The 17,325-nt window shown below is 43.3% G+C and overlaps 1 protein-coding gene across 24 annotated transcripts in view; it reads left to right on the forward strand.

Moving 5' to 3' along the window:
• The window catches only part of LOC143770030 (calcium/calmodulin-dependent protein kinase type II subunit gamma), a 283,897-nt gene that overhangs the window by 9,744 nt on the left and 256,828 nt on the right, over positions 1-17,325 (forward strand). For all 24 annotated transcript variants that reach the window (XM_077259214.1, XM_077259217.1, XM_077259215.1 and 21 more), the window contains exon 2: positions 11,029-11,123. In XM_077259214.1, coding sequence (XP_077115329.1) covers positions 11,029-11,123 — 95 coding nt within the window. The remainder of the gene's footprint in view (positions 1-11,028; positions 11,124-17,325) is intronic.

Here is a 17,325-nt window from a genome sequence, read left to right on the forward strand (position 1 = left end):
GGGGGAAAGTCTCCTCTTCTTCCCTGCTTTCACTGCACACGCCGGGATATCCGTCACACACGCTGTTCTATGATTGACAGTGGTCCTGGACTAGTCCAATGCTGTATACAGAGAAGGATTAGAAATAATTTATAATGGTATTAGGAGGCTGATAAAGCGCTAATGCTTTCTAGGAATACTGATAAATGCTGCTGTCATGTTCCCTTTAACCTGATTCTCCAGCTTGGAGGTACACCAGCTTATGTCATAAGAATGTACATTACATGCAATCCCTTGTTTACCAATACCGTACTATTCTAAGCTGGATGATGGAATCTGGGAAATAAATTCTCCATTCATGGCTGAACATATATTAATCTTTGAGTCATAAACATTGGTGGTTCCTATTCAATAGTTACATGCAGAGATCTTTAACCACTTAGTGACCAAGCAATTAAAATGACACTGGTCAGATTTTTTTTTTTTTTTTTATGTGGTAATAACTCTGGAATGCTTCAATATCTCATTGATTTTGAGATTTGTTTTTTTCATGACATATTGTACTTTATGATAATGGTAAATTGATGTCGATATTTTCTGCGTTTATACGAATATCAGAAATTTTACAAAAATTAAAAAAAATTTGCAATTTTTAAACTTTGATTATCCCTTTAATCCAGATAATCATACCATACAAAAACATTAATAAATAACATTTCCTTCTGTCGGTTTTACATCAGCACTATTCGTAAAATGTTTTATTTTGTTCGCGTTTTAGAAGGTTTAAAAATGTAAATTTCATTTTTTTTCAAGGAAATTTACAAAACATTTTTTTTTTTGGGGACCTATTACCGTATTTTCTGGTGTATAAGACGACTGGGCGTATAAGACGACCCCCAACTTTTCCATATAAAATATGGAATTTGGGATATGCCCGCTGTATAAGACTGGGGTCATCTTATACGCCCAGTCATCTTATACAGCGTGTGGTTCCCAGGGTCTGAAGGAGAGGAGACTCTCCTTCAGGCCCTGGGATCCATATTCATGTTAAAAATAAAGAATAAAAATAAAAAATATGTATATACTCACCCCTCCGAGAAGCCTGGCTCTCACCGGTGTAAGCGTCTGCCTCCGTTCCTAAGAATTGCAGCATGAAGGACCCTCGATGATGTCACGGTCAGGTGACTGGCCTGTGATTGGTCCGTGACCGCTCATGTGACCAGTCAGTTTTAAAAACAGCACCCCTCAATGTACCGTATATACTCGAGTATAAGCCGACCCGAGTATAAGCCGACCCCCCTAATTTTGCCACAAAAAACTGGGAAAACTTATTGACTCGAGTATAAGCCTAGGGTGGAAAATGCAGCAGCTACCGGTGAATTTCAAAAATAAAAATAGATGCTCCATACCGTTCATTATTGCCCCAAAGGAGGTTCCATATAAAGCTGTGCCATATAGTGCTCTGCACCGTTCATTATTGCCCCATAGCTGTACCATAGAAAGCTGTGCCATATAGTGCTCTGCACCGTTCATTATTGCCCCATAGCTGTGCCATATAGTGCTCTGCACCGTTCATTATTGCCCCATAGCTGTACCATAGAAAGCTGTGCCATATAGTGCTCTGCACCGTTCATTATTGCCCCATAGCTGTACCATAGAAAGCTGTGCCATATAGTGCTCTGCACCGTTCATTATTGCCCCATAGCTGTGCCATATAGTGCTCTGCACCGTTCATTATTGCCCCATAGCTGTGCCATATAGTGCTCTGCACCGTTCATTATTGCCCCATAGCTGTGCCATATAGTGCTCTGCATCGTTCATTATTGCCCCATAGCTGTGCCATATAGTGCTCCTGCACCGTTCATTATTGCCCCATAGATGTGCCATAGAAAGCTGTGCCATTGCTGCTGCTGCAATAAAAAAAAAAAAAGCCATACTCACCTCTCTTGCTTGCAGCTCCTCAGCGTCCCGTCCCGGCGTCTCTCTGCACTGACTAATCAGGCAGAGGGCGGCGCGCACACTATATGCGTCATCGCGCCCTCTGACCTGCACAGTCAGTGCGGAGAGACGCCGGGAAGATGGAGCGGCGCCCGGCGTGTCAAACGTGGACAGGTGAATATGTAATACTTACCTGCTCCCGGCGTCCCGCTCCTTCCCCCGGACAGCTGGTCTTCGGTGCCGCAGCCTCTTCCTCTATCAGCAGTCACCGTTACCTCTCATTAGAGAAATTAATATGCGGCTCCACCCCTATGGGAGTGGAGTCCATATTCATTTCTCTAATGAGCGGTCCCACGTGACCGCTGAACAGGGGAAGAGCTGCGGCACCCAGAGACCGTGGCACTGCAGGGACAGCGCCAGGAGCCCCGGAAGCAGGTAAGTATGCCTCAGCGCCCTCTCCCCCTCACCCGCCGACCCTGCCGCCGACCGTGACTCGAGTATAAGCCGAGAGGGGCACTTTCAGCCCAAAAATTTGGGCTGAAAATCTCGGCTTATACTCGAGTATATACGGTATTCAAAATTGCTTTCAGGTAGTTTATTAACCTTTCAGATGCTTTTCAGGAATTAATGCAAAGTGTCATAGCAGGAATGAAGAAATTGATTTTTAGCACCTAAATATGTTGCTGACTTCTGAACAGGCCGCTATAGCTGTAAGACTTTAAGGCCATTATTTGGCCATGAATTCCCATGGAAAACATCAGGACAACACGATCATGATCTCAGGGTGCTGATGGGGTTGAAGAGGAAGCCCCCACTATCTAGCTGCTGTAGCCGTTATTGACAGCAGCATTTAAGGGGTTAAACAACTGGGGTTGTAAACTGTACATTCCCCAGATATAGATTACTGCGTGGGACTGACTGAACGCCGGACAGGTATGATATATTGTTGTTTTTTTATTTTAAATTATTTTTATAATAAAGATGGGAAAACTGTGTTTATTGTTTTATTTCATTAAAAGACTTTATTCTTACTGTGTGGTGTTTTATTAACCCTTCATCAACTATAGGATTAGTAATGGAGAGGTGTCTTATTGACACCTCTCCATTACTAAGCCGGCTTAATGTCACCTTACAATAGGAAGGTGACATTAACCCCCCATTACCCCACTTGCCACCGCTACAGGGCAAGTGGGAAGAAGCGGGCAAAGCTCCAGAATTGCCGCATTTAAAAGATGTGCCATTTCTGGGCAGCTGCAGGCTGCTGTTTTAAGGCTGGGGGGGCCCATATCCGAGGCCCCTTACCAGCCTGAGAATAGCAGCCCGCACCTGTAAGTTTTGCCGGGTTGGTTGGAATACATAGGGGGGACCCCACGTCAGGTTTTTCTTTCATTCATTCTCCCCTGTTCATGCTGCTCGCCGGCAGAGCAGGGGAAAAGGGATGACAGCCGGCTTCAGCACCACCTTCAGGGAAGTAGCGCTGCTTCCCCGGCGGCTGTCCGTGCACACGGAGGACAGTGTGCACTGTTCTCCGTGTGCACGTGTGTGGCACGTTTTGCGGCCCATGTGTCCGGGTAAAAACGGACATGTCTGTGTGTTTTGCATATGGACACACGCTCATTCATTTGAATGGGTCTACGTGTGTCAGTGTTTCCGGTACATGAGAAAACTGTTACTACACTTACCGGAGACACGAACGTGTGAACCCAGCCTAAGATGTAGTGGTACGGTAATTATCAGAGACTGTAACAGCCCCCTGCACTCAATGATGACTCGCAGTGAGCCAGTAAATGGCATTTTTGACATGTTCCCTTTAAGCTAGACCTCAAATACAGGATTATTTATCTAAAACAGTGTTTCCCAAACTCCAGTCCTGATGGCCCCAAACAGGTCATGTTTCAGGGTTTCCATAGGTTTGCACTAGTGATAGAATTTTTGAGGCCTTGTTGATTCTTCCACTACCTGTGCAATACTAGGGAAGGGCTGAAAACATGAAATGTTGGGGGTCGTAGGACCGGAGTTTGGGAAACACTGGTCTAAAAGGAGCTAGTATGAAACTATTATTCTTCTGAAACCCCAAAAGATGCAGTGTCAATATTTGCTGTGCTGTACACATTAGATAAAACTAGTATCATAGTCAAACAACCATTTTAAGATCAATTTGCTCTGTATCTGTAATTCCGTAATGCAGCCTTACACATCTTAGTCGATACTTACAGTTGTCCATCCTGGCCATACGTGTTCACTGCCGCCAAGCGATGATTGTTCAATGAAACATCTTTTGTTCAACTGTGTGCTAAGAAGAATGAAATATGCTGACTTCATTGCTGATGATGGTAATCTGTGATCAATAATGTGCTAAAATGTTTGATAGTTCCTAAGTTTTACCCCAAAAATATTTATTTTGGATGGTACCATTCATTTTTAGCACTTATCTGTAATATCGAGGCACCTTTAAGTCAAAACCGCATTTAGGAACCTCTTGAAGGCTATGGGCATACTGTGTCTTCTTCAGGCCGACTCCTGGTGGAAGCCACCTGAGAAAGTGCAGCAAGATCGCCACTATCCCAGCACCCTATGTTATTTACATGTACTATTACTAATTACTTTCTGTAAGGGATATACTAATTTTTGTTTCATTTTTGGGTTTTCTCTGTGAAATGGCTGCAATGTGAATATCCTGTTACTCTTTGCACGTATACCTGCTCATAGTCCATTCCAGCTCAGTTTTTTGGTTTCGTCGACTTTTTCTTTAAGTGCCTTCACCTGGGAAAACTCTGTGGGTGCGGCGGCATTTAAAGATACCTTGTGCACATATCCCTACAATATGTGCAAACACATTTTTTAGGTGTTTTTTGAGCAGGAACTGTGCAGAAATTCCCCAAATCTCAAAACTCCTGGAGTTTCTTTTTCGTAAATTGTGCAAAGGTTTGTGCATAGCCTTTAAGGATATATTCACCCAATGCCTTTTTCAGACTGATTCTGCATTAAAAGTGCTGCAAATTCACTGCAAAAGCTGAAGATAGAGCTCCGCAATGTAAAAATAACAATGCTGTGAAAACCGCTCGACACTAGGAGAAAAGATACCGCAAAAAACAACATCAAAGATGCTTTAGGAAAAAGATGGCCAGCGCTTTAGGGAAGCAACTTCGCCTAGTAAAAATCAGCAGTCAGAAAAAAGCCGCTGTGTGCACATACCCTAATGGAGGAGGCTCAGAAACCACTAAGCTTATAGCCGTGTGTTCGGAGAGCTCCAGATATAATCTTCTCGAGAGCTGTGTAGTGGTGCCACATTGTTGCCAATTATATCAGTTTGTTTGTGCCTGTTATGTATTACATTTCGGGATGTGATGAAATTCCTATACTTTATACAGACAGTTTCTTAAGTAATAATAATAATAATAATTTTATTTATATAGCGCCAACATATTCCGCAGCGCTTTACAACTTATAGAGGGGACTTATACAGACAATAGACATTACAGCATAACAGAAATCACAGTTCAAAACAGATACCAGTAGGAATGAGGGCCCTGCTCGCAAGCTTACAATCTATGAAGTAGACAAATAGACACTGATGAATCACTCGGCATTTGTTTTTGATATTAAGGAGGGAACAGTTACTAAGATTATATGTCTAATATTTGGTTTAATTACGATCCCGCTTTAAACTGGAGCCACATTGACTATAGTGCCCTGCAGCCATCTACAGCAGACTGCATGGCACATGTGGTAATGATCTGATTTGCGCTCTGTCTGCTCTTAAGTAGCCGTGGGACCAGAAACGCTTCTTTCTGAATGTTGCACTCTATTCTGGAAACTTAGTTGGTTTGGTAGAATATTTAGTAAAAGCACTTGCATCAGTGGTGCCATGCCGATGGTTATTGGGACTTGTATAGCTTGCCATCTATATTGTACATTGAGTGTAAAGATATTGCAACCTTTACTTTTTGATTTTTTTTTTTTTTTGGCAGATATGATACCATGGCTGAACCATGTTGAAATTTTGTCCATTTTAGTGACAGTAGGGCAGCATATTTCAATATTTAATTTGGAAGTTGTGTGTTAAGGGGAACCCTTTGTTTAAATTAAGTTTTTGTTGTTATTGTGTGTATTAAATGTTTTTGGCAAGTTTTTTTTTTTTTTTTTTTTTTTTTTTTTTTTTTTAATGTATCACAATCTCTATTATGAATAAAAATCTTGCACTGTTCACATTGGACACAAGGGCTTTTTAGGCTGTTTAACGCCCTGCTGTTTAACGAAACTGCACATTGACATTAGCTGCAATGGTTGCACCCCAGCCCTATCTTTCATATTGGAGTGTCTAATGAACCTGTGTAGTAATTGTGACGGGAGGGGAGCATGGTCAGGTGTGATATCACCTATTGAGGTTGGTGGATCCTGTGTAATCAGAATGTGTATAAAGGTGTTACCTGTCATTGTCAGTGTTTGTGTGCAGTGCACTTCCAGTCTTCCCAATACCTGGAAGCAAGTGGCTGCGGGGAGAATAAAACTCCATTTCTCCCTGTAGCTGCTGCTCCAGTAAGCCGGGGTACACAGGATTTAAACATTATTTAAATGCAGATTACCTACCCCATAGCTGTAGATAAATAGTTTGGATATAATTTGTTTCCTTTAGTCACATTCCATAGTCTTTTTATTTATCTGTTAGCTATCAGTAATGTATGTACAGTGCATTCATCAACATACTTATTGATGGCAGTTTCCGGCCCTGCTCCAGTCCCTCTCCTGCACCTTGTTTCCCCAGCTCATGTCTTGCCGGATCACCCCCCCGCACTTTTAGTTCCTCTGTTAAAGAGGATCTTTAACCAGTATGAGCATGATAAATTGGTCACGTCATGGAATAGTGGCTGCTTAGATGAGTAAAACATAGCTTTTATCTTTTCATTTCTCCTCTTTGTTGTGGAAATATTAGTTTGTAAAGCGTAGGTTATAATTTGTTATAGTTCATCTGAGTGGTACCAGAGATTTGTCTCTGTTTGCTTATTACTTCTTCCTCTGCATGAGGCTGGCCAATCATGAGCAGGAAGGGTCACTTTGGGAAGAAAAGAATACACCGTTCTCTCCTCACTGATATCTGCTGTTATCCAGATCGCCACTTGTCATTTTTCCCCCTCCCCCACACTGACTGCCATAAGATGAGATTTGGAAGTGTTTTTAATGATACTCAGCTCTGCTGTATCTATACAATAGCTACAGAGATCAGTGTGGAGAGGAGGGCGTGTTCTTTTTTCACCTGCATGATGCTGCTTGCTTATGATTGGTCAATTGCATGCAGATGAAGTACTACATGCTCAAGAGACAAATCTCTGATAGTGCCCAGTTGAACCATAACATAAATTATAACTTAAGTTTTACAATCTTATATATCTGCAACAGGGAGTAGTTAAAAAAAAATCTACATTTTAGGGTATGTGCACACGCTGCGGATTTTGCTGCGGATCCGACGCTGCGGATCCGCAGCAGTTTTACCAAAGTTTACAGTACCATGTAAACCTATGGGAAAAAAAAAACGCTGTGCACATGCTGCGGAAAAATCCGCGCGGAAACGCAGCGGATTATTTTCCGCAGGATGTCAATTCTTTGTGCGGATTCCGCAGCGGTTTTCAACCTGCACCAATAGGAAAGTGCAGTTGAAAAAACCGCAGAGGAATCCGCAGAAGAAACCGCGAGAAAATCCGCAGTGAAACCCGCAGTGGTTTTGCACTGCGGATTTTCCAAATCCGCTGCTTAAAAATCCGCAGCAGAATCCGCAACGTGTGCACATACCCTAAGGCTAGGTTCACATTGCGTTAGGGCAATCCGTTTAGCGCTAGCGGATTGCGCTAACGCAATGTTTTTCGGGGCCGCGTTTAGGGGTTAACGTCCCCGCTAGTGCAGATCCCCGATCTGCCACAGCGGGGAACGGCCCTCGGGCAAGCAGCGTCCGAGGCACGTCACAAAAGAACGGCACATCGCTAGCGATGCGCTACAGGCAAAATTTACATTGCTGTCAATGGGTGCGCTAACGGACCCGTTGCACGGCGTTAATTGCGACATTTTCGCCGTGCAACGCTGTCCGTTAGCGATCACCCAATAACGCAATGTGAACCTAGCCTAACTCAGCTCTGCAGGAACTATTCCTTGATGTGGCCAGTTTAACATGCTCAAACTGGTGAACAGACCTCTTTAATGTAAGTCCATGAGAGCCTTGTTCATTAAGAACATAACTTCTGGTTACATAGAATCTGCTGTGTAATGAGCTGGCTAATCATAACTGCGGTCACATAGACCAGGAGAGGACCAGAGCAGCCCTGGAAATGTGCACTATAAATACATAGCTGATATCTTTCAGCTAGTGAAGCATAACTAGGAGTGGTACTTTAAAGTATAACTGTTGGTTCAGGAGAACGTCTGTGTCTAACTCATCTCCTTATCTCCTCCCCCTCTCCATAGAACTTCATGAGCACCAACTGTCGTGTCATCTCATTAATGGAAAAATCTTTATTCTCTAAAGTTTATTTTTTCTGTGCATTGAGAATATTGTGAATTAAAAATCAGTGCAGGATGAGGAAAAAGCAGATTCATGTGATAAGATATATTACAAAGTTTCTTATTTCCATGTATAATATTTCTGGAAAAAATTAAACCAATGGTTACTCTTTAAAGCAGCACTCTAGTTTTTTTTTTGTTTTATCATTATAGTGGTGTCACTAATCTAAGTTCCCTGCTAGTGATGAGCGAATGTGCTGGGATAAAGTGTTATCTGAGCATGCTCATGTGCTAACCGAGTGTCTTCAGCGTACTTGAGAATATGTTTGTGTCGCTCGCGGCTGCATGTATTGCAGCCGTTCGACCAAACAGGCAATCTATGCATGTGTTGTAGCTGTCAAACAGCCGCAATACATTCAGTCTCTGCAACTGGAAGGTATATTTAGAGCATGGCGAAGACACTCCGTACATGAGCATGCTACGACACCCAGAATGAGGGCAGAAGAAGGCGCTCATAGACTTACATTGAGAGCTCATGATCATTACCTCTGACTTCCATTCACAAGATGGCAGATTGGAACCGGAGCGGCGTTGGGAACAGCATAAGGGCGCTTTCACATGTCCGTGTCTCCGGCACGTGTGGTGACAGTTTTCACACAGAGAGACTTGCACACAGACCCATTCAAGTGAATGGGTCTGTGCATATGTCGGTGTGATTCCAAGGACACGGGTCCATGGGCAAAACATGCTGACATGTTCATTAAGTAGCATGGGCCACAAAACGTCCCACACACATGCACACTGATGACACCCCACCCTCCCCCCTCATTTTTCACAGCCAACCAAGTTAAAGCAGACAGCTGGGGGCTGGTAGTCTCAGGCTGGTAAGACGCCATGGAAATTGCCCCTCACCTCTCCCCAGCCTAAAAATGGCAGCCTGTAGCCGCCCCAGAAAAGGCACATCTGTTAGATGTGCCAATTCTGACACTTGCCCATCTCTTCCCACTTGCCCTGTGTTGATATTTGTGGGGTTGATGTCACCTTTGTATTGTCACCTTTGTGACATCAAGCCCACAGGTTAGTAATGGAGAGGCATCTTTAAGACATTTATCCATTACTAATCCTATAGTTATACTGTAAATAAAGACACAGCCAGAATGAAGTCCTATATTTTAAATAAAACATTTTTTTAACTTTTTTATTTAAAAATAACAAACCGTTTTACTCGCCTAATGCCCATTCCATTGAAGCCATCGTCTCCTGAAATAAAATAAAAATAAAAAAACAACTATATCCCTCATCTATCCCACGCCTTAATCCATGTCTAGGGGATAAATAGTTTGCAACCTGGACGGTGCCAAGATGTGACCGTCCACACTGAGAACCACTGGTGAATGAGCTGCTGCGAGCATCCTCATCAAGGATATTGCAGGTCACTGAGGCTGCGTTCCCACCCTGATGACCTTCAGTGACCTCATTGAGATCACCGCTAGCGCCGTGAGGAAAAAGTCTCGGTACTGGCGGTGATCTCATTGAAGTCACTGCAGTTAACAGTGGGGCACAGTCTCTATGCAACTAGTCATTCTCCCTATCTTTTCAGCGTGAGTGATTGCCTCCGGCCACTGCCCATGCTGACGAGCAAATGTCGAACAAAAGATTACGGCGTGAAACACTATGGATTCTTTCAACTTTGGAGAGGTGAAGGATATTGTTGTGTTTTTTTTTATTTTTGTTTGTTTACTGGGACAATGGCTTCAGGGGATTAGGTGTTAAGGTGAGTATAATGTGACTATATTTTTTTAAATTTTATTCTTAATTTTACACTTGAATACAACTCTCAACATTGTCCCATATTCGCGCAAATTGCAGGCAGAGTAGGGGACAATGATGTGAACTGTCTTCAGCACCTGGCACCTGAGTACAGCGCAAACTGTACCGGCTTTTATCAGGCGCCGATATGTATGATACTGATGCAGCACACGTATGCCACACATGGACACGTTACTCGTTTTTCCAGTACCGTAAATATTCGGACATGTTAAAAAAGCCCTAAGGCAGTGTATATTACTAGGGGCAATGAACATGCAAATTGCAGATATGACTGGCCCCTTGTGCCGCTCAGTGAGTTCGTCTGCATAGTGGACAGGAGCCACCTGCTATTTACATGCGGAGCAGCTTGGTCAGGAGTTTGAGGAGGGGAATGATTTCTGCAGGGACAAGACTTCCTTTTTCTACATACAGCACAGAAAAGAGAATAATTAGCAGAGTAGAAAGCAAAATGAGCAATTGTAAGTACACAGTGCTATGTGATTGCTATATACTAAGCTTCTTTAAACCTTTACAGCATATTTTACTGCAGGGTATCTGCTCATTTTGTTTTGTCTGTTAGGTGGCCACAGTATGAATGTGTACCCACACTTTACACTTTTACCAACATATGTTTTGTCTTGTTTCTTTGGTTTTGTTTCAGATCATGAGCCTAGTTGTACAGTAAAGGAAGTTTTATGTTTGCATTTTAACATACAATGGAGATTTTTTTTCTTTTTACCATATTAGAATACTGTTGCCTTTAACTGTTTTGGTTTTTCAGCAAAGTCTTATTTTTTTTTTCTTTTCTCCAAGGGGTGCCTTTTCCGTAGTACGGAGATGTGTGAAGAAATCGTCCAACCAGGAGTATGCTGCAAAGATCATCAACACCAAGAAGTTGTCTGCCAGAGGTAAGAAGGAACTGTTAGAGATGATGGCACCAGCAGTACTGCTTTTGACTATTGTTCAGAGCCACTTAAGGTACCGTCACACTAAACGATATCGCTAGCGATCCGTGACGTTGCAGCGTCCTCGCTAGCGATATCGTTTAATTTGACACGCAGCAGCGATCAGGATCCTGCTGTGATGTCGCTGGTCGCTGAATAAAGTCCAGAACTTTATTTGGTCGTCCGATCGCCGTGTATCGTTGTGTTTGACACCAAAAGCAACGATACCAGCGATGTTTTACACTGGTAACCAGGGTAAACATCGGGTTACCAAGCGCAGGGCCGCGCTTAGTAACCCGATGTTTACCCTGGTTACCAGCGTAAAAGTAAAAAAAACAAACAGTACATACTCACCCAGCGTCATACCTCCCCCAGCGTCTGCTTCCTGACACTGACTGAGCGCCGGCCCTAAAGTGAAAGTGAAAGCCGCTGTGCTGTTAGGGCCGGAGCTCAGTCAGTGTCAGGAAGCAGAAGCTGGGGGACGCTGGGTGAGTATGTACTGTTTGTTTTTTTTACTTTTACGCTGGTAACCAGGGTAAACATCGGGTTACTAAGCGCAGCCCTGCGCTTAGCAACCCGATGTTTACCCTGGTTACCCGGGGACCTCGGCATCGTTGGTCGCTGGAGAGCGGTCTGTATGACAGCTCTCCAGCGATCAAACAGCGACGCTGCAGCGATCGGCATTGTTGTCGCTATCGCTGCAGCGTCGCTTAATGTGACGGTACCTTTACAGCAAGGTCTTGATACCGAAGATTTGCTAGTAAAATCCTTTCTTTACTTTTTCAAAGTGAGGATTATATTAAAATAACCAAACCAAAATTGAATTTGGTTCCACAAGTTGGTGAATGAAGCCATAGTCTGGGCAGGTGTTGAGAGATCAGCCTTGGTTCTTATTTTGCTTCTGATCTTTTAGCATTTTATTGGAGGTCACTAAAGCAGAGGTGGATATAATTTTATGTGTATTTATTAGCCAGGAAGCCTTTTCTGTTGTGTTTTTTTTTGTAATTGTAAGACATTTCTCTTCTATTGCCTAATTATTTCTCACATACTATATATTTTTTAGAGCAACATTGAGCATAGCAATAGAGGTGACTTGTGCGAGGTCATGGACATAGAGGACGTCCCTTGACTCTTGTTCTGGCAGATTTTTGCTGTCCATGTACTGCATGAACGTTTCTTCATTTGGATGGCTGACATGTAGACCTAGGAACATGAATGCACTGAATTGTTCTAGTGCTTCAGACCATTATGGTGTATATGGTATCTGCACTGGAATGGCCGGGTTTGGCATCGGTCCAGGGCCGGCCCGAGAGATTACGGTGCCCTAGGCGAAACTATTTTTGTTGCGCCCCTACTACTTTTAACATACCTCCCAACTTTTGAAGATGGGAAAGAGGGACAAAGTTTGCGGCGTGCAAAGCGCGTCGCGGCAAATTTTAGGCCACGCCTCTGACCACACCCATTCATAATTAGTCACACCCATATCCACGTCCCAACCACACCCATTTAGCACTGCTGATCACACTGTTTCATAAAGAATAATTATAAACAAAAAAATATGGCCACACATGATGCTCCATACTGTATAATGGCCACACATGATGCTCCATACTGTATAATGGCCACACATGATGCTCCATACTGTATAATGGCCACACATGATGCTCCATACTGTATAATGGCCACACATGATGCTCCATACTGTATAATGGCCACACATGATGCTCCATACTGTATAATGGCCACACATGATGCTCCATACTGTATAATGGCCACACATGATGCTCCATACTGTATAATGGCCACACATGATGCTCCATACTGTATAATGGCCACACATGATGCTCCATACTGTATATTGGCCGCACATGATGCTCCATACTGTATATTGGCCGCACATGATGCTCCATACTGTATATTGGCCACACATAGCTACTCCTACACACGCGGCTGCGCTCCGTACACACGCGCTCCGCTCCATACACCTCGTACACATATCGCTCCGCTCCATACACCTCATACACACACGACTCCGCTCCGTACACTTCATACACACACGGCTCCGCTCCGTACACCTCATACACACACGGCTCCGCTCCGTACACCTCATACACACACGGCTCCGCTCCATACACCTTTTGCCTTTTGAAAAGATTTTTTTAATAATTTTTTCTATTTTTTCTCTGGCGCCCCCTTAGGGTCGGCGCCCTAGGCGGCCGCCTAGTTCGCCTATACGTTCGGGCCGGCCCTGCATCGGTCCTAACTAGCTGAAAATTCAATACTTGATTACAGCTAACAAGTGGACCACTAAAGAAGCATCACAAACTCTCAGATGACCCAAAACTCAGCGACTGTGATAAATATTCTACTGTGAATGTCACATATACTCAACCTCACAAGTCACCTTCCAGGGCCCGTATCCTCCTTACATTTCTGTTTTAGTAAATTATTGGGTCTCTTCAGCTATGGACTGTGCTCATCCCTGTGTTATTCCTTCTAAACAGCTGGGGGTTAGAATTTCCTTTATCAGTCGATGACTTTCTCTCCCCACTCCCCCATACATAGGAATGCTTATCTCGGCCCAGGCGGTCTATTGTCCTCTATGGGGAGAGCGGAAAATGTTGCCAACTGCTTTTCTTTCTACAGAATAAAAATACCCTTATGTTCCCCCATAATCTGTCAGAGAAGAGTGGGGAGGTCCCCTTACACATTGGATTGGATCCTGTCAAAATCCATGGGTTCAGCTGACTGTTGTGTAATACATATCGGGGACTTTTGCACTGTTTGCATTGATATGGTCATGCCGGAGTGGGTAGGGGCACTCCCTGGTGACAAGGGGCATGGTAAAGCCCAGTTGACAATTGGTTTGTAAATTTCCGAGAGTAATGGCAGAGGAATAGAAACGAGTATGAAGATGCTCCAGGATGTTATGGGAAATACAAGTATTCTCTAAGACTGATATGTCGGGATGCTAAGGATTAGACGGCCATCTTTAAATAATGAAAAAATAATAATTGCACAGTACTGTGACTCTATCAGTGTGCTATGATTAAGGCCGGTGTCACACTTACGAGTGCAATGCGAGTAACTCACGCTAGTCTATCACATCAATACCCGGCACAGCCGCTGGCACTCAGGACCGGAGCGTGCGGCTGCATGTATTTCTATGCTGCTGACCGCTCCAGTCCGAACCGCCGGCGGCAGTGCCGGGCATTGATGTGATAGACTCACGCGAGTTTCTCGCATTGCACTCGCAAGTGTGACACCGGCCTAAGATTACACATCCACTGCCACGAACATAAAAGCACAGCTAAAATCAATGAAAAGGCTCATAAAGATGCTAGTTGGGTACAGTTAATGACCATAATATCGTCAGTGGAGAAGCACATGGTGCATTGAAGGAATATGGATGTAATTGTTGTCTAACCTGTAATCTTCCAAATCATGATCCACGTTTATGTCAATATATTCAATTTCCTTTTACTAGTGCCATTCAAGGGAATCTAAATCAGGAGATGCTTGCCACTGTACACTAAGCTTCTCGCTCCAGGGAGATGGAATATTTCCTCCAGTTCTCCTGTATTTCCTCTAATAATCAGGAAACATGGAGTAGGTTTTTTTTTTTTGGCAACTTTGTTGCAATTATATATCACAGAGAAAAACATGAACTCCTCTGAAGAAATCTGTAATGGGGGAGTGCCGTCTGTCATTGGGAGATAAAGCCACCATCACACCTTTTATTATGGCTGATGCTCTCATTAATGGTCGGCAGGATTGGTTTGGCGCTTCTATTCGAATGAGCGCTGATGTTGTCATGACATAAGCAAATCCTAAAGTCACAACTTATATCTTGGTTTGCAGTGTAACGTTGATTCTTTCTGACGTAGCGACAAGGAACTGCTTACTACTTGTAAGATACCGCCATACATATTATGCAATAAAAAACTGGTGTCATGATTAGTGTTTATTAAAAGTATGTCCCTTGATGGAAAAAAGCAGTCATGGAAATCGTTTGCGAGTCAGCAGAGAGCACGAGGAGGGCGGTCCGAGAATTCCTAACCAGCACAGTAGGAATGATGCAGATTGATGAACACTTGATAACAGCGTTCTGTTTTTTTTCCCTTGTATTGATTGAAATCCTGATTTTTAATTGATTTGTGATGCATGTTCCCGACTCAGCGTTTATTCAAACCTGCATTTGCCAATATTAAAGTCTTTGATGTGCATGAAGCAGAGCAGCAATGTATTTAGAACAGTCTGATGTGTTGGCTTCAATTTCCTAACTTTCACATGCAAAACGCATCCAAAAATTAGCGTGAATTATTTGCACTTCATGTGTCTCACTACATTGAAATGTTTAGAGGAGTTGTCCGGTTGATATCAATAAGTCAGCAGTCGCTCTGTGTGACTGCAGTCCTGTGAATTCCCCCAGTGCATGCTCTGCGCGGCGAGGATTCGCCAGTTTCTGACCCGGGACCCGAGGTTATGTATGAGTTGTACATACTCCCGGCCAGGGACCGTCTAGTGCGTGTGTATTGAGCGAGGCCGCGCCCAGTCTAGTGACTGGCAATTTTTGGACTGGACAACTCCTTTAATGTGATGTTTAGATATCTGTATAGAGGGTTTCTGGGCTGAAGATACATTTCTGTACTCTGAGACTGCAGATTGATGAAAAATGCACACTGTCAGGACTCTCCTGTATTGCCAGCTAGAACTGTCGCCACATGGCAGCGCGTATGCGATTTGCTTAGTCGCAGTCATGTGCCAACTATCTTCACATCTACTTCTCTAAGTAGCACTTCGAAAGAAGCAGGAGCGCATGCTTATTGGCACGTGACCCCCCCAGTATGCAAGTCGCTTACCTGCAGTCGTGACGATTATTTGGGATGACAAGAGAGGGGAATCTTGACAGTACTTATTGTACACTGTCAGGCAGTCTGCAGTCACATAGAATGACTACTGAAATTTCTTTTTAGCCTGGAAAACCCTTCAAATTAGGAAACCTAAATGATGCCATTATTCAAAAGGCTAAGGGGGGCATCTGCTATAAATGGACTCATGAAGTTCTGAGCAGGGACTGAAGGACAGTCTGTTTGTTAATGACAAGATGCATAATAGTCTCTTGTAGTGGCAGATCCTTCCGAGCTCTCCACCTTGGTGGAGCTTCACGACATCATAACAAGACTAGATCAATTAGGCTAGGTTCACATCGCGTTAGTGCCATCCATTTAATGGATCCGTTAACGCTGATGCACAAAATCGATTTTTTTGTTGTTGTTGCTACAATAGCACTAACGCATGGTACCATTGCGTTGGCATGCGTCAGCGATGGAAGTCTATAAATACAAAAAGGCGGAGGGCACCGCTAAATATACAAATATTGGGGCTCACCATGGACTTGCAAAACTACAATCTGACCAGGAAAAAGAACAAAAGATCATGTCCACACGTATGGGAGCACCACAAACAAATATCGAAAATGCAAAAAATGTTTTTCTTTTTTTTTATTGATAAATCTCACAAGAAATATGTACAGCAAAAAACAATTCACACAGAAAACATGTCTAAAAACATTTAAAAGTGCAACAAACAGCACAAAACTCCGCAAAAGTCATATCCTAATATGGGGAAAATGATGAACCACATCCCTGTCCCCTCAAAAAGTATAATATTAGCACTCAGTAGAAGTGTGTGTGTGTGTGTGTGTGTGTGTATATATCTATAATCTATATCTAAACATACACATGCATACATATGAAATGCAATGACCTATAGTGTGACCATACACAATATAATCAATATGCCAAAAAGTAGGGCATGTTTGTATATATATATATATAGTTCCCAGATCACAGCAAAAAGTGCAATGTGTGCATATGCATAAACCTGCTAATATCACAGTACCATATAGCCCTATGAAAATGGATCAAAATAAATGCTGACAGGCAAACAAATAGTTAATGCCTAGACGGCTACAGAAAGTGAAGCCAGACAGATAGAAGGGCCACTAAATATGATAGGGTCCATGCATATCTAAATCAAGCACATACATACACCTAGTGGGATCCAAATGTCGATGTTGGATCAAGGCCATGTGCGCACTGATAAAGAAGAGAGGAAAGGAGACAGGGATGTGGGGTGCGAGCAGTGGAAGTCTATGCACAGC

This window comes from Ranitomeya variabilis, chromosome 4 (genome assembly GCF_051348905.1).
Source record: "Ranitomeya variabilis isolate aRanVar5 chromosome 4, aRanVar5.hap1, whole genome shotgun sequence".
In the NCBI taxonomy this organism is placed as follows: Eukaryota; Metazoa; Chordata; class Amphibia; order Anura; family Dendrobatidae; genus Ranitomeya; species Ranitomeya variabilis.